This window comes from Blennius ocellaris (assembly GCF_963422515.1).
Source record: "Blennius ocellaris genome assembly, chromosome: 23".
In the NCBI taxonomy this organism is placed as follows: Eukaryota; Metazoa; Chordata; class Actinopteri; order Blenniiformes; family Blenniidae; genus Blennius; species Blennius ocellaris.
Window position 1 is genome coordinate 2,256,025 of NC_137672.1, and position 21,057 is coordinate 2,277,081.

General features: G+C 48.5%; 1 protein-coding gene across 2 annotated transcripts in view; it reads right to left on the minus strand.

Annotated features, from left to right (window-relative positions):
- The window catches only part of adam19a (ADAM metallopeptidase domain 19a), a 144,707-nt gene that overhangs the window by 80,550 nt on the left and 43,100 nt on the right, over nucleotides 1–21,057 (minus strand). For both annotated transcript variants that reach the window (XM_080519111.1, XM_080519110.1), the window contains exon 3: nucleotides 9,774–9,850. In XM_080519111.1, the coding sequence (XP_080375237.1) occupies nucleotides 9,774–9,850 (77 nt within the window). The remainder of the gene's footprint in view (nucleotides 1–9,773; nucleotides 9,851–21,057) is intronic.

Below are 21,057 nucleotides of genomic sequence, written 5' to 3' on the forward strand. Positions count from 1 at the left end.
CCAGGGAGGAGCAGAACCAGGGAGGAGCAGAACCAGCAGAACCAGGGAGGAACAGAACCAGCAGAACCAGGGAGGAGGAGAACCAGGGAGGAGCAGAACCAGCAGAACCAGGGAGGAGCAGAACCAGCAGAACCAGGGAGGAGGAGAACCAGGGAGGAGCAGAACCAGCAGAACCAGGGAGGAACAGAACCAGGGAGGAACAGAACCAGCAGAACCAGGGAGGAGCAGAACCAGCAGAACCAGGGAGGAGCAGAACCAGGGAGGAGTAGAACCAGCAGAACCAGGGAGGAACAGAACCAGCAGAACCAGGGAGGAGGAGAACCAGGGAGGAGCAGAACCAGCAGAACCAGGGAGGAACAGAACCAGGGAGGAACAGAACCAGCAGAACCAGGGAGGAACAGAACCAGCAGAACCAGGGAGGAGGAGAACCAGGGAGGAACAGAACCAGGGAGGAACAGAACCAGCAGAACCAGGGAGGAACAGAACCAGGGAGGAACAGAACCAGCAGAACCAGGGAGGAACAGAACCAGCAGAACCAGGGAGGAGGAGAACCAGGGAGGAACAGAACCAGGGAGGAACAGAACCAGCAGAACCAGGGAGGAACAGAACCAGCAGAACCAGGGAGGAGGAGAACCAGGGAGGAGCAGAACCAGCAGAACCAGGGAGGAACAGAACCAGGGAGGAACAGAACCAGCAGAACCAGGGAGGAACAGAACCAGCAGAACCAGGGAGGAGGAGAACCAGGGAGGAACAGAACCAGGGAGGAACAGAACCAGCAGAACCAGGGAGGAACAGAACCAGCAGAACCAGGGAGGAGGAGAACCAGGGAGGAGCAGAACCAGCAGAACCAGGGAGGAGGAGAACCAGGGAGGAGCAGAACCAGCAGAACCAGGGAGGAACAGAACCAGGGAGGAACAGAACCAGCAGAACCAGGGAGGAACAGAACCAGCAGAACCAGGGAGGAGGAGAACCAGGGAGGAACAGAACCAGGGAGGAACAGAACCAGCAGAACCAGGGAGGAACAGAACCAGCAGAACCAGGGAGGAGGAGAACCAGGGAGGAGCAGAACCAGCAGAACCAGGGAGGAACAGAACCAGGGAGGAACAGAACCAGCAGAACCAGGGAGGAGGAGAACCAGGGGGGAACCCTCACCCTAACATAACCCTATAACCCTAACATAACCTAACCCTTACATAACATAACCCTAACATAACCTAACCCTCTGACCAACTGTACTGTGAACAGTACTGAGTTGTGAACGTGTTCTGGAAGTGGCGGTGCAGAACAATGTGTCACACACAACATGTAAACATCACCAGTGTGCGCCAGTCGGAGTTATATAGTCCTTAAAATACAACTTTTTAAAGAAACTATGGAAAGGAAGTTGGGTGTCAGACTGGGAGTTCATCCCAGCAGGCCAGAGGAAGTGACTTCATGGTAGTAATACCAGCTGACACGAGTAAATGTTGATTCAGGTCTGAACCACCGGTTCATCTAGTCACACTGGATTCTAGTACTTTGACCTCAAGTACGACTGGGAGCAAACTGGGAGTTACTTGTGACCAGAACTTATCCTTCAACTCACAGGAAACAAACGTGCAGGACGTCTTTCTTTCCCCTGTGGATCTCTGAAACCTGCTGACTCAGAGTGAATCTGAGAGATTACTTCATGCATTAGTTACTTCCAGAGTCGCTGTATTACTGCAATATTAGCTTCTCTTCATTTGAAATAATATAAAATGGTCTCTTACTGATACAATGGTATGTTTTTATAGGAGACGACTGAAGTGGAGCACATCGTGATGACACATACTGTCTTCATCAACCTTGTTTGGGCGTTAACTTTTCAACTTCAATGGTGAAACCGAGAGGTGAGAACTTCCTGTTTCCTTTGCGTCGTCTCACCCAGAAAGATTCTTATCTTGAGGTTGACGTTCCTCATCAGGAGATTGAGAGCAGCGTTAAAACTGCTTTCACACTGAGTCACTGACAACTTCCTCTCCACTACCTTCTTCTACTGCATGCTACTACACATCATATACACCATATACATTACACACCACTTCATTCTACTACATGCTACTACACACCATATACACAACATTACACACCACATACACACCACATAGACAACACATGTACATTACACACCACACACATACCACATAGACAACACATGTACATTACACACCACACACACACCTAATGTGCTCTCTAGATGTGTGAGTGCTGGATTAGCTTCCATGTCAGTACAAAGGTTGTGAACAGTTTTCAATAGTGACAGTTTAGAAGTGCTCAGGTTGTGTTGGGAAAGTAAAATCCTGAATAAGACAGTATGTCAGAATGACTTCACATCTGAATGTGAACGCTGACGAAGAGTTTCTAGTTGTGTGTGTTCCCCTCAGTCCACCTGGGGAAATGAGGATCAGATGCATGTTGGAGCCCCTCAAGGAAGGAATTGTCACACTCTAAGAGAAACCTGGAGAAATACGCTAGAATTACTGTGATAATCAATCAATCAATCAATCAATCAATCAATCAATCAATCAATCAATCAATCAATCAATCAATCAACTTGATCTGTACAGCACTTTTTAGACAAGCTCATGCAAAGTGCTTAACATCATTTTAAAACAGTTCAAAGGTATAAAAGATAATCAAGAAACAAATTAATGACCCCCCTATATATTTTTTTTAAAACATTTTTTTAGGATTAGAATGCATAAAAGTACTACATAAATATGTTTATTGCATCAAGACTTTTTGACTTTGCCAGGAAACAATCTTTTCATTGATTAAAAACAATTTTTTTCTAAAATGTTGCTTATAAATGTTAGGTTGGATCAGGACGATAGCTATTCAGAACCTTGGGGTCTAAACTGCTCTTCTTCACCACCACCGTGAGGAAAACACCGTCTGAAGAGAGCAGTTGACCAGGTTTAACTCACCTGGTTCCTGGTGAAGAACCAGGTGAGTTCAAAGGTCCAGTTTGTAAAGGTAAAACTGATCTGAAGTCATTTATTTAGTTTGTAAAGGTAAAACTGATCTCATGTCATTTATTTAGTTTGTAAAGGTAAAACTGATCTGAAGTCATTTATTTAGTTTGTAAAGGTAAAACTGATCTGAAGTCATTTATTTAGTTTGTAAAGGTAAAACTGATCTGAAGTCATTTATTTAGTTAGTAAAGGTAAAGGTGGAGGAATAATCCTCACACAAGGAGGGAGGGTGGAGAGTTTTGATTAAAATTGGTGTTTGTTAAATAGTGGAAGGTGGAGACGAGGAGTTTGAGGTTATTTACTGAGCTCATTAAGATCAGTTTAATTATAACATGACATCTAATTGTTAATATAGTGATTCTTTAAAAAAAAATTAAAAACAATAGGATTAACATTCAACACTGTATCACAAAAGGTAAATCTGTTATGATGCATCATTAAAGTTTTGTTGTTGTTCTTGAAACACAATTTTAACACAAAAGCCTTTGACTTTATATATGGGATCATGTCATTTAAACCCAACATACTTTAATTTAAATAATACAAATTACAATCCAAGTAATACGTCACATGTTTAAATAAGCATGAAAATGTCCATTTACTGTGTAAATGAGCCGTGAAGATGAAGTGAAGAGATGGAATGTCCTGTGGGGAAGTGAAGGAAGCTTCACTGTTACTGGTTGTGGGAAAAGAGTCCTGCTTCCAGTGGAACAGTGATGACGTGTCCTTCAGCCACGGTGCTGCTTCCTGGTCCAACCCGTCCCCGAGGACGGGGACAAAATAAACACACATTCCAGGAACATTCCTAGTAAATTACACCAAATCTGTCTTTGACCTACATTTGTTGCTCCAAAACAAACCTGTGAGCCTCGAAACCTGACAGACTCAAACACTCTCCACTCAGATTGTCCTCATCCTGGACGCCCTGATGTGTTTCACCTCCACAACTCAGATTGACCTCATCCTGGACGTCCTGATGTGTTTCACCTCCACCACTCAGATTGACCTCATCCTGGACGTCCTGATGTGTTTCACCTCCACCACTCAGATTGACCTCATCCTGGACGTCCTGATGTGTTTCAGCTCCACCACTCAGATTGACCTCATCCTGGACGCCCTGATGTGTTTCAGCTCCACCACTCAGATTGACCTCATCCTGGACGTCCTGATGTGTTTCACCTCCACCACTCAGATTGACCTCATCCTGGACGTCCTGATGTGTTTCACCTCCACCACTCAGATTGACCTCATCCTGGACGTCCTGATGTGTTTCACCTCCACCACTCAGATTGACCTCATCCTGGACGTCCTGATGTGTTTCACCTCCACCACTCAGATTGTCCTCATCCTGGACGTCCTGATGTGTTTCAACTCCACCACTCAGATTGACCTCATCCTGGACGTCCTGATGTGTTTCAACTCCACCACTCAGATTGACCTCATCCTGGACGTCCTGATGTGTTTCAGCTCCACCACTCAGATTGACCTCATCCTGGACGTCCTGATGTGTTTCAGCTCCACCACTCAGATTGACCTCATCCTGGACGCCCTGATGTGTTTCAGCTCCACCACTCAGATTGACCTCATCGTGGACGTCCTGATGTGTTTCACCTCCACCACTCAGATTGACCTCATCGTGGACGTCCTGATGTGTTTCAACTCCACCACTCAGATTGACCTCATCCTGGACGCCCTGATGTGTTTCACCTCCACCACTCAGATTGACCTCATCCTGGACGTCCTGATGTGTTTCACCTCCACCACTCAGATTGACCTCATCCTGGACGTCCTGATGTGTTTCACCTCCACCACTCAGATTGACCTCATCGTGGACGTCCTGATGTGTTTCACCTCCACCACTCAGATTTACCTCATCCTGGACGTCCTGATGTGTTTCAACTCCACCACTCAGATTGACCTCATCCTGGACGCCCTGATGTGTTTCACCTCCACCACTCAGATTGACCTCATCCTGGACGTCCTGATGTGTTTCACCTCCACCACTCAGATTGACCTCATCCTGGACGTCCTGATGTGTTTCACCTCCACCACTCAGATTGACCTCATCCTGGACGTCCTGATGTGTTTCACCTCCACCACTCAGATTGACCTCATCCTGGACGTCCTGATGTGTTTCACCTCCACCACTCAGATTGACCTCATCCTGGACGTCCTGATGTGTTTCACCTCCACCACTCAGATTGACCTCATCGTGGACGTCCTGATGTGTTTCACCTCCACCACTCAGATTGACCTCATCCTGGACGTCCTGATGTGTTTCACCTCCACCACTCAGATTGACCTCATCCTGGACGTCCTGATGTGTTTCAACTCCACCACTCAGATTGACCTCATCCTGGACGCCCTGATGTGTTTCACCTCCACCACTCAGATTGACCTCATCCTGGACGTCCTGATGTGTTTCACCTCCACCACTCAGATTGACCTCATCCTGGACGTCCTGATGTGTTTCACCTCCACCACTCAGATTGACCTCATCGTGGACGTCCTGATGTGTTTCACCTCCACCACTCAGATTGACCTCATCCTGGACGTCCTGATGTGTTTCACCTCCACCACTCAGATTGACCTCATCCTGGACGTCCTGATGTGTTTCAACTCCACCACTCAGATTGACCTCATCCTGGACGCCCTGATGTGTTTCACCTCCACCACTCAGATTGACCTCATCCTGGACGCCCTGATGTGTTTCACCTCCACCACTCAGATTGACCTCATCCTGGACGTCCTGATGTGTTTCACCTCCACCACTCAGATTGACCTCATCCTGGACGTCCTGATGTGTTTCACCTCCACCACTCAGATTGACCTCATCCTGGACGTCCTGATGTGTTTCACCTCCACCACTCAGATTGACCTCATCCTGGACGTCCTGATGTGTTTCAGCTCCACCACTCAGATTGACCTCATCCTGGACGTCCTGATGTGTTTCACCTCCACCACTCAGATTGACCTCATCCTGGACGCCCTGATGTGTTTCACCTCCACCACTCAGATTGACCTCATCGTGGACGTCCTGATGTGTTTCACCTCCACCACTCAGATTGACCTCATCCTGGACGTCCTGATGTGTTTCACCTCCACCACTCAGATTGACCTCATCGTGGACGTCCTGATGTGTTTCACCTCCACCACTCAGATTTACCTCATCCTGGACATCCTGATGTGTTTCACCTCCACCACTCAGATTGACCTCATCCTGGACGCCCTGATGTGTTTCAGCTCCACCACTCAGATTGACCTCATCCTGGACGTCCTGATGTGTTTCACCTCCACCACTCAGATTGACCTCATCGTGGACGTCCTGATGTGTTTCACCTCCACCACTCAGATTTACCTCATCCTGGACGTCCTGATGTGTTTCAACTCCACCACTCAGATTGACCTCATCCTGGACGCCCTGATGTGTTTCACCTCCACCACTCAGATTGATCTCATCCTGGACGTCCTGATGTGTTTCACCTCCACCACTCAGATTGACCTCATCCTGGACATCCTGATGTGTTTCACCTCCACCACTCAGATTGACCTCATCCTGGACATCCTGATGTGTTTCACCTCCACCACTCAGATTGACCTCATCCTGGACGTCCTGATGTGTTTCACCTCCACCACTCAGATTGACCTCATCCTGGACGTCCTGATGTGTTTCACCTCCACCACTCAGATTGACCTCATCCTGGACGCCCTGATGTGTTTCAGCTCCACCACTGGCCTCACATGCAGCTCAATACTCAAAAGATAAAAAGCTGCTGTCAGGCGATGTTGGATATTTAAAACTTGGACTGAATTCAATATCAATAGAGGGAAATGTGTGTCATTTATGCCAACATGCTAAACGTCTGGCCTTGCTGGAGAGATTCTAATGCAGAGCAGGAGTTGTGCTCTGAACTGAGTCAGAAGCTCTGAGGTTCACCTTCAACCTCTATCGTCTCAACTCACTAGTCTGACCAGGAGGCCCACTATTCACAGCTTCATGTTCCAAAACGTACACTTTGATTGGTTGAATAGAATAGATAACAATAGAATAGAATAGTTTAATTCAATTCAATTCAATTTAACTTGATCTATATAGCACCAGAAACAGCACAGTGATTTCTAGGTGCTTTTATCAGAGAAAACCCAACGAACCAGCAAGCAGATCTATTTGTTTAGAATAGAATAGAATAGAACAGAAATACTTCATTAACCAGAGGGAAATTACTCTTAATTATTCTTATTTAAAGATAATTAAGTTAAATTAAAGATTTAAAAATCTTAATTAAATACATCTAAATTAGTTTTTATTATTTTATTAAAATCTTTTTCATCTCTTTGATCACGTGTACTCAAGGATCAACGATGAAGCTGCTGGATCAAATGAAATACTATAAGTTTGTTATTCATGCCGGCCACTTGTTGAGCTGCACGTTGTCCTGTGTCTCCATGGCGACCAGCCAACAACCCACACTATAAAGAAATAAAAGAAAAAAACTTGGAAGGAGTTCTGCTGGTTTCTCCATGATGGACACGTTTCACCAGGTGATTCTGTTGTTATGGCAACTATTAAAATATATACGTGTTCCAAGAGGTTGCTTATGTCCCAGAATGCATTCTGCATGAATTGTTTATCAAGATACTCACTCACTCACTCACTCACTCACTCACTCACTCACTCACTCACTCACTCACTCACTCACTCACTCACTCACTCACTCACTCACTCACTGTTGATATTTTGATATTTTGACAGGAAGCTGTGTGCCACAGTTGTTTAATAAAATGAAAGTGTCACTGCTGTCTGTCCTCTGAAGACCTTTCATGTGGACATTCGTCTCACCCTGTCATCACAGTTCAGCCTCATTAAAACGGCTCAAAGCCTCATTTAGCTTGTTGTTTAACAAACAACGGCTGTGATGTTTTGATGTTTTTTTCAATATTTACACTGACGAGACATTAGAAGATTTCAGTTGTTCTCCACATATGTGAACTGGAGCTCAAAGTACAGTGTAATGTTGCTCTTGTATTACTTCAACTCTCAGATAAAAGCTTCTGATCACCTCGGTCACAGCCCTCAGGAACTGTGAACCAACTCCTCCGATACAATGGAAGATTTACATGGTGTGACTTGGATCCAGCTCAGAACGACTGACCTGTCCAGCGAACACGTCCAGATAACCTCCGTCGTCAAATGTTCACATCTGTGTCAACGACTGACCAAATGGACATCTGGAATTATGTGTGTGAGATGTCGAGCCTCTATAAGTTGGTTTGTTCGTTTTCTATCTCAGGAGTCGCAGCAGTTACTGTTAATGATGAGTCAACGACAAACAGGAGCGCCAGAACCGCTGTTGGCCTTTAATCCTGTTTCACACTCGTCCAACTCTTTAATCCCGTTTCACACTCGTCCAACTCTTTAATCCTGTTTCACACTCGTCCAACTCTTTAATCCCGTTTCACACTCGTCCAACTCTTTAATCCCGTTTCACACTCGTCCAACTCTTTAATCCTGATTCACACTCGTCCAACTCTTTAATCCCGTTTCACACTCGTCCAACTCTTTAATCCTGATTCACACTCGTCCAACTCTTTAATCCCGTTTCACACTCGTCCAACTCTTTAATCCCGTTTCACACTCGTCCAACTCTTTAATCCCGTTTCACACTCGTCCAACTCTTTAATCCCGTTTCACACTCGTCCAACTCTTTAATCCTGATTCACACTCGTCCAACTCTTTAATCCCGTTTCACACTCGTCCAACTCTTTAATCCCGTTTCACACTCGTCCAACTCTTTAATCCCGTTTCACACTCGTCCAACTCTTTAATCCCGTTTCACACTCGTCCAACTCTTTAATCCCGTTTCACACTCGTCCAACTCTTTAATCCCGTTTCACACTCGTCCAACTCTTTAATCCCGTTTCACACTCGTCCAACTCACACACGCTGTTTCACACGTTGGACGAGTATAGGAGGAGGAGGAAGAGGAGGAGGAGGAGGAGGAAGAGGAGGAGGAGGAGGAGGAAGATGAGGAAGAGGAGGAGGAAGAGGAAGAGGAAGAGGAGGAGGAGGATGAGGAAGAGGAAGAGGAGGAGGAAGAGGAGGATGAGGAAGAGGAAGAGGAGGAGGAGGAGGAGGAGGAGGATGAGGAAGAGGAAGAGGAGGAGGAGGAGGAGGAGGAGGAGGAAGAGGAAGAGGAGGAGGAAGAGGAAGAGGAAGAGGAAGAGGAGGAGGAGGAGGAGGAGGAGGAGGAGGAAGAGGAGGAAGAGGAGGAGGAGGAGGAGGAGGAAGAGGAGGAGGAGGAAGAGGAGGAAGAGGAGGAGGAAGAGGAAGAGGAGGAGGAGGAGGAAGAGGAGGAGGAGGATGAGGAAGAGGAAGAGGAGGAGGAAGAGGAGGATGAGGAAGAGGAAGAGGAGGAGGAGGAGGAGGAGGAGGATGAGGAAGAGGAGGAGGAGGAGGAGGAGGAGGAGGAAGAGGAAGAGGAGGAGGAAGAGGAAGAGGAAGAGGAGGAGGAGGAGGAGGATGAGGAAGAGGAAGAGGAGGAGGAAGAGGAGGATGAGGAAGAGGAAGAGGAGGAGGAGGAGGAGGAGGAGGAGGAGGAGGAAGAGGAAGAGGAGGAGGAAGAGGAAGAGGAAGAGGAAGAGGAGGAGGAGGAGGAGGAGGAGGAGGAGGAAGAGGAGGAAGAGGAGGAAGAGGAGGAGGAGGAAGAGGAGGAGGAGGAAGAGGAGGAGGAGGAAGAGGAGGAGGAGGAAGAGGAGGAGGAGGAAGAGGACACCTACTGGTTGTGATGCACTTGCAGCAGCAGTTGCAGGTCGGAGGACGACAGCAGGATTTCTCCTCCAGTCAGGTGTTTCTTCTGCCGATCAGGAGAAACAAAGACAACATCAGACTTCACTTCATTCCTGTTCATGTCGTTGTTTAGCAACACAGTCAGTGGTGCATGGAGGAACCAAGCCCATTGGCTGGTCCCAGAGCTCCAGCCCTGTCACTGGCTGGCACAAGACGTTTTGTAAGGCGAACAGATAGACATAGAGAGAAAGAAAGAAAAAGCGAGATGAAGTCAAATAATCTTCACAGTATGAACAAAATGGACAAAAATATGGAGACAGAAGACAGAGTAATCAACGGATAATGACCAAGGAAGAAAGGTACCAATTGAAATGAATACATTATAATGTAATAATACGTAATGGGTTGGATATTCAAGAAAAAGTAAGAAATGTTTTTAGCTGCTTTTTAAAGAGTGAATGAGAAGATCTAGATGTTAACGAAGAAGGCAGTCCGTTCCAAACCACAGGACCTCTATAAGACATATGGAAGTGACGGTGTTGTACGGTAAAGGGTGGATGTAGAGAGGGATGATCACTGTCTGGTGCAGTGACACTGCACATGACATGTTTCTTTCTCCCAGGGGGTCACACAAAGAAATCCGTCCACATGTCACTATGAACACGGCTCAACACCAGGCGTCAGGGCATGTAGTACATATTCCAGGCCTGTGGGGGCGCTGTGACCACTGCTACGCAGTACCGGCACTTTAAATGTTGACCCTTCAGCGTACCGGGACTTTTTCTATCATACGCCGTGTGTTTTATAATGTCTGGGCTGTCAACCACTACTTTTTTCACACATTTTGAACTCAGCGGCTTAAACAATGACGATCATTTTAAACAAGCTCCACGGATGATGCGTTCAGGTGCTTCACGTAACTCTGAACTCCGGCTGCTCTCTGGCTGACCAGCCCTCTTCTCACAATCTCAACCAGCAAACACTTTATGACCAGAGATGAAAGCCTCAGTGTTTGTGTACTTCAGCAGTAATTCACTACACCCCCCCTCCCAGTTGTTTACAATGATCACACTACATTATCTTACTGTCCAGGCAGAACATTTGTTTAAAACTGAAATCCAGTAGTTTCCAGCAGACGGCAGCACGAGCCTGTCCTGTCCACTCCTACATCACCCTGGTTCCTCATGCCACTTTTCTAACAGACTCACTGCAGCGGTTTATTCACCGTCACACTGAAATCACACCCTATTGAGATATTGATGTCAAGGCAGATTTATTTTTTAAACTCCCGAAAAAAATCGAATCGTTTTCACAATTACACACTTAAATTACACCCAAGACATGTAATGCAGCACAGGCAGTGTAGGTGCTTTATTGTACACTGACCACCTGCTGTGCAACATGTCTGTCCATCACATGTCCAACATGTCTGTCCATCACATGTCCAACATGTCTGTCCAACACTGAACACTGTTTGTGTCAATGTTAGTATGAGAGAGTGAGGAGGTCACCAAGGACCAACACTGCTTTACTTCCACTTCAAGCACTGGCTGTCCCACATGGAAAGAACCTATATAAACATATATGTTTTAATATAGGTTTTGATATAGGTTCTGGATATATGTGACATATATAAAATTGGCCGTTTTCCTATATTTTATGTACATATATGTGCATATATGTACCTATATGCGCATACAGGTACATATATGTGCATATATGTACATACTGTACATGTCCTATATTTTGTGCATATATATTGTCGTATATGTGCATATATGCAGCATTTATGTGCATATATGCAGCACATATATTGTCATATATGTGCATATATGCAGCATTTCTGTGCATATATGCAGCACATATATTGTCATATATGTGCATATATGCAGCATATATGTGCATATATGCAGCATTTCTGTGCATATATGCAGCATATATATTGTCATATATGTGCATATATGCAGCATATATGCAGCATATATGTGCATATATGCAGCATGTATGTTGTCATATATGTGCATATATGCTGCATATAGGTTTCATATATGTGCATATATCCTCATATAGGTTCTTTCCATGTGGGGTGACTCACCAAATGTAACACACACACACACACACACACACACACACACACACACACACACACACATATATATATACATACACTTTACCATACTTCTTGGCCTATTCTCGTACCATATATACATACCAGCATATATATATATATATATATATATATATATATATATATATATATATATATATATATATAGTCCACGATTGTTGTGGTTATTAGATGACGTCGCAGCTCGCCGTGGGGGGGGGGGGGGGGGGGGGGGTGAGAGGGGTGATGACATCATCCTTTCTCCACAGATGATCATCGTAGGGTGCGATAGGCTGCAGTGTATATTTACGGTAATGCAAAATATGTACACCAAATAAAAGTAGTGGTATTTCCCCTGCAGCCCTGGCCATCGACTGGCTGGACTCTCCTGCTCTCAATCGTGCATCTCAGCAGAAAACGTCCCTGCAGCAGACCTGACTAACCAACCATGGACCTTCCGTTTGTGGCATTTCTTTCTTATCTGAGTGAAACTAGGCCACGGAACTGTTAAAGGAGCTGAAGTGAACTCTGCCGCAATTTCTTCCAATCAGCCCAGCCGAGTGGAGAAGGGCAGGAAAGGTGTGAGTGGAAGCAGCTCCACGAGAAGAGGCAATCAGGGCTGACACCCAGGAGAGGCTGGGGAGGACAGAGTGCCGAGGAGGGGACGAGGGGGACGGGGCTGCAGACCATGTCCACCTGCTGCATGGAGCACGTGCTCCTTCAGTCCTGTGGAACATGGAGAGCCTCCGAAATTAATCCTCGTCAGATGTGCGTCAAAGCTGCAGAAATTAAACGGCGCTGCTTCTGGAAGGCAGGAGAGACGACCGTGGACACAACTACCGGCACTATTATTACTGCTTCCTCCAGTCCTTTTCAGAGAAAGTGGACGTTGACAGCTTCCACGAATCTATTAGGCCAAAACAAGCAGCGGGAGGACGGTCTCGTGTCCATTTCAGGAAAATGCATCACTTCCATTTTGATCTATCTGAATGCCTGGCTCGGCGTGTTGTTGTGGCACAGCAACCGTTTGTTTCTTTGAACAAAGTCACAGTTTGAGGCCGACTGGTCCTTCTTTCAGCGTCAACACCGACGTGACTGATCATCCATGTGTTAAGAAGCTAGGCTAACATTAGCAGCTAACCGACGTAAGGATGAAACAGAGGAACGTTTTCAGTTTAAAAACTGGGACTGTGTGCAAAATATCAACAAACAACATGCAGATCAACTAAAACGTCCCAGTCTTTGTGTGACTTCATGCTAACATGTAGCCTCCTGCTAACTCTGAACATGAAGCCTCACTCTCATGCTAGACATCGCTGTCAGTTAAACACGTGTTATGTCATGTGAAAGTTAGTACTATTGTTAGAGTTCAATGATACATAATAAGAAAATAAATTGGCTAAACAAAGAGGATTAATTGCACCATTCCTACACCAAAATCAATTTCAATGGAAAACAGTTGCTTCTGACATCAAAAACTGAGATGATTAAAACCAATGAACACATTAAAGATTCCCACAGTACAGTTCCACCTGAGTTAAATCTGCCAGTCCAGCATTGTTCGTAGGGTCCAAGCACCAAGTGGTGTAATTAATCTATTGGAAGGCAAGGAATCATTATTTTGGTGACTGTTGTCAGATGCCGGCCGTTCCTCCGCCGGTTCACTCCGACACACCCGACAGTGGACCAACACGTACAACACACCTTCCTGAGGAAGTCATTGAATTGTTTTCTTTCTTATTTGTACTATTTTACTGTTCAGCTTCACTCCCACCAGAAATAAATCTACTTCTGATTGTGATGTTCCTCCATCGTCAGTGTCCATGGCAACACAAGATGGATGTGTCGCGATTCTTTGAAACTTTTAATTGGATGAAAATAAGTTTGTCCATGTGACAGTACAGTGTTATTTATGTGTCTAGTTTATATCAGATAAGCTGACATCAACTAAACTAGCTCGTCCTCGGCTGATCTCTCTAGATTCAGGCCACCGAGAGAGATTAAACAGTTTCTCATTAAAATCCCCCGCTGGTCAATATTGAAGTTTATTGTGAAAAACTTCCCTTCTGCCAGTTTCTCACGCTTAACTCCATCACATGTTGGTTTTGTTCCTACATTGTTGAGGCTGCAGGACCTGCAGGTCCACAGAAAGGTGCCGTTGCTGACTGGCCTCTTCATCCAGGTGGTTAGCACCTTCTGTCTCTCCATGTTGTGCTTTAAAAGAAAGTGAAGACGCCCTACTGACCCGGAGTGTATTCCCTCAGATAAACAGGCAGGCCCATCTCTGAGTGGAGAGGACACCCTACCCAGATTGTGCCCCCTGCTGTGACAGTGAAGTGTCAAGGCTGGTCACGTCCACTGCAGAACGCTCCGCATGTCAAACACCACGAGGACTGACGGCCTCATTCAACACTCCCGAACCTTTCACAGGCCTTGTTCTGGTCTGCAGGAGACCTGAGAAGACCTCCTTCAATCTGACGTTGACGTTCAGCGTGGTGATTGTCATGATGTGTGTTATATGTGGTGACAGTAAAGGGTTAATCAAGGACATAGAGGAGAGCAGCAACACAAGAAACATCAGACATGAGACTCTTACTTTCAACTCAGGAAGCACCGATCCAGGTTTTTGATCTGGATCGGTGATCCCCATCCCTGAATGGATATCTGCCGAGTCCATACTATTCCGATACCAGAGCTCTGTTTGCTTTAATACTATGATCATCATTATTGTTGATTTCATGAGGCAGTAATAAACTGGTCTCTACAGTAAAGTAATAAATGTAGGAATGTTTGCATGTTTTCTCTCTACAGACGACTTGAGGTCAGTAGAAGGTCAGAAAAGGAAGCAGGACAAAGTCTTTTAGTTGCATTTGGACAATGGGGGGGTCTGAGTGACATCATCATCTAGGTGTGACTTTAAAACCTCAGAATCACTTGTCACATCCCTGGTTCTGCAGGTCGGTGTGCCTCCAGCTGCTCCTCCCTCTCCTCCATGGCTGGACCGGCCCGGGTTAAAAAAAAATTATATTTCCCTCTCTACGTTTAAAAAAAACTCTTCATTTACACCAGTGCTTCTCAAATGGTGGGGCGAGCCCCCCTGGGGGGGCGTGGTGGGGTGTCAGGGGGGGGGGGGCATGCACAACTTTCAGTATTAGTGTCTTTATTCATGCTTGAACGATAAAAAAGGGCCTCCAGCTCATTTTATTAATTTATTTTGATAATCAGGCGATTGTATGCAGAATGCTGGTGCAGCAACTCATACAGTGGTTTATACAGATAAATAAATAAATATTATCAGGTTCTCAATGGTAGTACAATTCGGAGGGGGGCCTGAAAAAAATGTTGTCCTCTAGGGGGGGCGTGACAGAAAATAATTGAGAACCACTGATTTACACTGACCCTCATGTCCACCTGGTTCAGAGCTGCTATGAGCAGCCAGCCCTGTAGGGGGCAGTGCAGCGAGAAGCATGAAGCCTTGATAGCCAATCAGAATCCTGGAAAAAAAACAGGACGTTATGAATTGTGACGTAAATCTCCACCTCCCCTCCTTTAGATGCAAACAGAGACCGTTTTTGTCCAGATGTCCTCTGAGGACGGAGTTTTCAGGAATCATGGTTTGTGGAGAGTCGGAGCTGTTTATGTGTAAATGAACCCAAACGCAGGGAAATATCACCGTTTATACACATACCAGGTAATTGTACACTCGGCCTCAGGCAGGCTGATTAAAGTGGATTCAGCTGTGTGGAGACCTACTGGGAGCCGCTGCTGCCTGCCTGCAGACTCCACCACCACCAAAGCCTGTCTTTGTCCTAAAAACACTAAATATTGTAAATAAAACAACCTTCACTGCAAACACCCTGCCCTGTCCCTTCCCTGAGTCGTGACACACTCTATTAATCCCTGGAGAAATTCTTGAGCAACGCAGCAGCAACAGAATGTTCCCCGCTCTACCGCAACACACACGATTGGGACTATTTTCAGGGAGTTTAGTTTGGAGGACTGCTTTTTAAAACGGTGACGTCCGGCTGCAGAGCCGCGCCTCGATGTACAGCAGCTTTGCAAACAGCCACGTTGATGCTTTGTGGTGTTTTGAGCATAAAATACGTCCAAACAGCAACGTGTTGTCATGAACAGTTGGTTAGCACAGTGCTGCTACGCTAGCCTCATCGCTGGCTGCAAACTCTGGAATGGATTTCTTGAGTCCTTACTCCCCGTCTCATTGAGACCCGCCTCCGGTCAGGAAATCCAGTCCACAGTTTGTAGCCAGCAGGGCAGACGCAGGGAAACACTGTGGACTCGTTCCAGCAACAGTAAAGCAGACGAGGCTTCATGGATTGGACATTTCCGATCCATTAATTACATTGGGATCGGAACCCGATACCAATACAGGATCGGCCCCATCACTACGTTCAACTCAGCTCAGAAAATATTGATTATTATTAGTATTTCTTGGTTTGATCCTCATAATCACAATCACTTCCAAATCATCCAAATCATAAACGTGTCTAATTCAGCAGTTTGAAACCGACTGCTTCTCCAGGGTTCACTGCTGCCGGCGGGACAGACAGAGACAGAGACAGAGAGAGAGAGAGACAGAGACAGAGAGAGACAGAGACAGACAGAGAGAGAGACAGAGACAGAGAGAGACAGAGAGAGACAGAGAGAGACAGAGACAGACAGAGAGAGACAGAGACAGAGACAGAGAGAGACAGAGAGAGACAGAGACAGACAGAGAGAGACAGAGACAGAGACAGAGAGAGAGACAGAGAGAGACAGAGAGAGACAGAGAGAGACAGAGAGAGACAGAGACAGAGACAGAGACAGAGACAGAGACAGAGAGAGACAGAGAGAGACAGAGACAGAGAGAGAGACAGAGACAGACAGAGACAGAGACAGAGACAGAGAGAGACAGAGACAGAGACAGAGAGAGACAGAGAGAGACAGAGAGAGAGACAGAGACAGAGACAGAGAGAGACAGAGACAGAGAGAGACAGAGAGAGAGACAGAGACAGAGACAGAGAGAGACAGAGAGAGACAGAGACAGAGACAGAGAGAGACAGAGAGAGACAGAGACAGCCTCACTGGTCAACACTTTAATCAAGGGATCAAAAGCCACCCAAAACAAACATGGTGCTCCGTGTTTCTCCTACGGCTCTCCTCCAGCCAGCTCTCCTCCAGCCCAGCCGGCTCTCCTCCAGCCAGCTCTCCTCCAGCCCAGCCAGCTCTCCTCCAGCCAGCTCTCCTCCAGCCCAGCCAGCTCTCCTCCAGCCAGCTCTCCTCCAGCCCAGCCAGCTCTCCTCCAGCCAGCTCTCCTCCAGCCCAGCCAGCTCTCCTCCAGCCAGCTCTCCTCCAGCCCAGCCGGCTCTCCTCCAGCCAGCTCTCCTCCAGCCAGCTCTCCTCCAGCCCAGCTCTCCTCCAGCCCAGCCGGCTCTCCTCCAGCCCAGCCGGCTCTCCTCCAGCCCAGCCGGCTCTCCTCCAGCCCAGCTCTCCTCCAGCCCAGCTCAGCTCTCCTCCAGCCCAGCCGGCTCTCCTCCAGCCCAGCCGGCTCTCCTCCAGCCAGCTCTCCTCCAGCCCAGCCGGCTCTCCTCCAGCCAGCTCTCCTCCAGCCAGCTCTCCTCCAGCCCAGCTCTCCTCCAGCCCAGCCGGCTCTCCTCCAGCCCAGCCGGCTCTCCTCCAGCCCAGCCGGCTCTCCTCCAGCCCAGCTCTCCTCCAGCCCAGCTCAGCTCTCCTCCAGCCCAGCCGGCTCTCCTCCAGCCCAGCCGGCTCTCCTCCAGCCCAGCTCTCCTCCAGCCCAGCTCAGCTCTCCTCCAGCCCAGCCGGCTCTCCTCCAGCCCAGCCGGCTCTCCTCCAGCTCAGCTCTCCTCCAGCCCAGCCGGCTCTCCTCCAGCCCAGCCGGCTCTCCTGCCTCGTCCTCGGCTGATCTCTCTTGACTTCCCGCAGCGTGGACTCTTCCATGGGGAGGAGACGACCGGACTACCAGGTGGCAGCGATCCTGCTCCTCCTACAGAAAGCTGCTCTCTTTAAAGTTTGCTCTCTACTCAGGGTTATAAATGATCTATAAACAAACAAAGACACATTGAATAAAGTGACCTCCAGTTTGTCACTGTGTACGTCCAGGATGTGTGTGAGGAGACTTCACAGGTCCAGTGTGGTCCAACCTGAACATCTACTGCACGTGACCAGTTCCACTCACACTCTCCCTCAGAAAACACAACGTTGTCCTCTTTCTCTATCGGAATTCTTTTCTTTGGTTCCAGGGTGCTTTCTCTCTTTGGCGCCACGTGGAATATTTTCACAGCACGGCTTCCAAGCAGGACGCGTCTTTAAAGGAAAATGAAAATCCTCCATGCGCCACTTAAAGCTGTGAAGACGAACCGACACCCCAAAAAGCTAGAAATACTCCCAATTACCGAGAAAAGAGCACTCAGGGGACCCGCCAGCACACACGGCTATTATTAACCCCAAACAGCCTCCAATCCACAATGTTAGTGCGTCCGAGCACATTTCATACCAGCAGACGTCTTTAAAAGCTTCTTCTGGGTGAAGACGTGCAGCCGGCCTCGCAACATCAGCAAACACAACAAGACGAAGACTTTCAATGTAAACTCTTGATCTGCGTTCAAGTTGATCGCAGCACATTTAGATTCCACTCAACAGACTGAGGAACCACAGAGTGGAACACAGCAGCAGTGAAGACTCTCGTACAAACACTTGAAAACAAACCGCTGGAAAGAGCAGGAAGAAAAGTACGACCATGACACTAAAGCCACTCAGATATGTGAACAAAGAAGGAATTTATTGGCAAAAGAACTTTACTAGTTAGTGGAATTGTCTTAAAGGTAATTGGTGCAATAATCTGTGACCAAAAACTACTTTTTACATAAAAACACTTGTAGTGTGTTTAATAATCCAGACGTCTCAATGAAACTTCCAGGGAAGCGAATCTCTTTATTCTCTGCAATCTGAAGGAACAATCATGTATTTGTTCTTGCTGTGAAATACATTTCATGGTATTGAGATTGGCGCCGCCACACCGACGACCATACTCCGACCTACTGCCTGCCGCCACACCGACGACCATACTCCTACCTACTGCCTGCCGCCACACCGACGACCATACTCCTACCTACTGCCTGCCGCCACACCGACGACCATACTCCTACCTTGTGCCTGCCGCCACACCGACGACCATACTCCTACCTACTGCCTGCCGCCACACCGACGACCATACTCCTACCTACTGCCTGTCGCCACACCGACGACCATACTCCTACCTACTGCCTGCCGCCACACCGACGACCATACTCCGACCTACTGCCTGCCGCCACACCGACGACCATACTCCTACCTACTGCCTGCCGCCACACCGACGACCATACTCCTACCTACTGCCTGCCGCCACACCGACGACCATACTCCGACCTACTGCCTGTCGCCACACCGACGACCATACTCCTACCTACTGCCTGCCGCCACACCGACGACCATACTCCTACCTACTGCCTGCCGCCACACCGACGACCATACTCCGACCTACTGCCTGCCGCCACACCGACGACCATACTCCTACCTACTGCCTGCCGCCACACCGACGACCATACTCCTACCTACTGCCTGCCGCCACACCGACGACCATACTCCGACCTACTGCCTGCCGCCACACCGACGACCATACTCCTACCTACTGCCTGCCGCCACACCGACGACCATACTCCTACCTACTGCCTGCCGCCACACCGACGACCATACTCCTACCTACTGCCTGTCGCCACACCGACGACCATACTCCTACCTACTGCCTGCCGCCACACCGACGACCATACTCCGACCTACTGCCTGCCGCCACACCGACGACCATACTCCTACCTACTGCCTGCCGCCACACCGACGACCATACTCCTACCTACTGCCTGCCGCCACACCGACGACCATACTCCGACCTACTGCCTGTCGCCACACCGACGACCATACTCCTACCTACTGCCTGCCGCCACACCGACGACCATACTCCTACCTACTGCCTGCCGCCACACCGACGACCATACTCCGACCTACTGCCTGCCGCCACACCGACGACCATACTCCTACCTACTGCCTGCCGCCACACCGACGACCATACTCCTACCTACTGCCTGCCGCCACAGCGACGACCATACTCCGACCTACTGCCTGCCGCCACACCGACGACCATACTCCGACCTACTGCCTGCCGCCACACCGACGACCATACTCCTACCTACTGCCTGCCGCCACACCGACGACCATACTCCTACCTACTGCCTGCCGCCACACCGACGACCATACTCCTACCTACTGCCTGCCGCCACACCGACGACCATACTCCTACCTACTGCCTGCCGCCACAGCGACGACCATACTCCGACCTACTGCCTGCCGCCACACCGACGACCATACTCCGACCTACTGCCTGCCGCCACAGCGACGACCATACTCCGACCTACTGCCTGCCGCCACACCGACGACCATACTCCTACCTACTGCCTGCCGCCACACCGACGACCATACTCCTACCTACTGCCTGTCGCCACACCGACGACCATACTCCTACCTACTGCCTGCCGCCACACCGACGACCATACTCCGACCTACTGCCTGCCGCCACACCGACGACCATACTCCTACCTACTGCCTGCCGCCACACCGACGACCATACTCCTACCTACTGCCTGCCGCCACACCGACGACCATACTCCGACCTACTGCCTGTCGCCACACCGACGACCATACTCCTACCTACTGCCTGCCGCCACACCGACGACCATACTCCTACCTACTGCCTGCCGCCACACCGACGACCATACTCCGACCTACTGCCTGCCGCCACACACCGACGACCATACTCCTACCTACTGCCTGCCGCCACACCGACGACCATACTCCTACCTACTGCCTGCCGCCACACCGACGACCATACTCCTACCTACTGCCTGCCGCCACACCGACGACCATACTCCTACCTACTGCCTGCCGCCACACCGACGACCATACTCCTACCTACTGCCTGCCGCCACAGCGACGACCATTACTCCGACCTACTGCCTGCCGCCACACCGACGACCATACTCCGACCTACTGCCTGCCGCCACAGCGACGACCATACTCCTACCTACTGCCTGCCGCCACACCGACGACCATACTCCTACCTA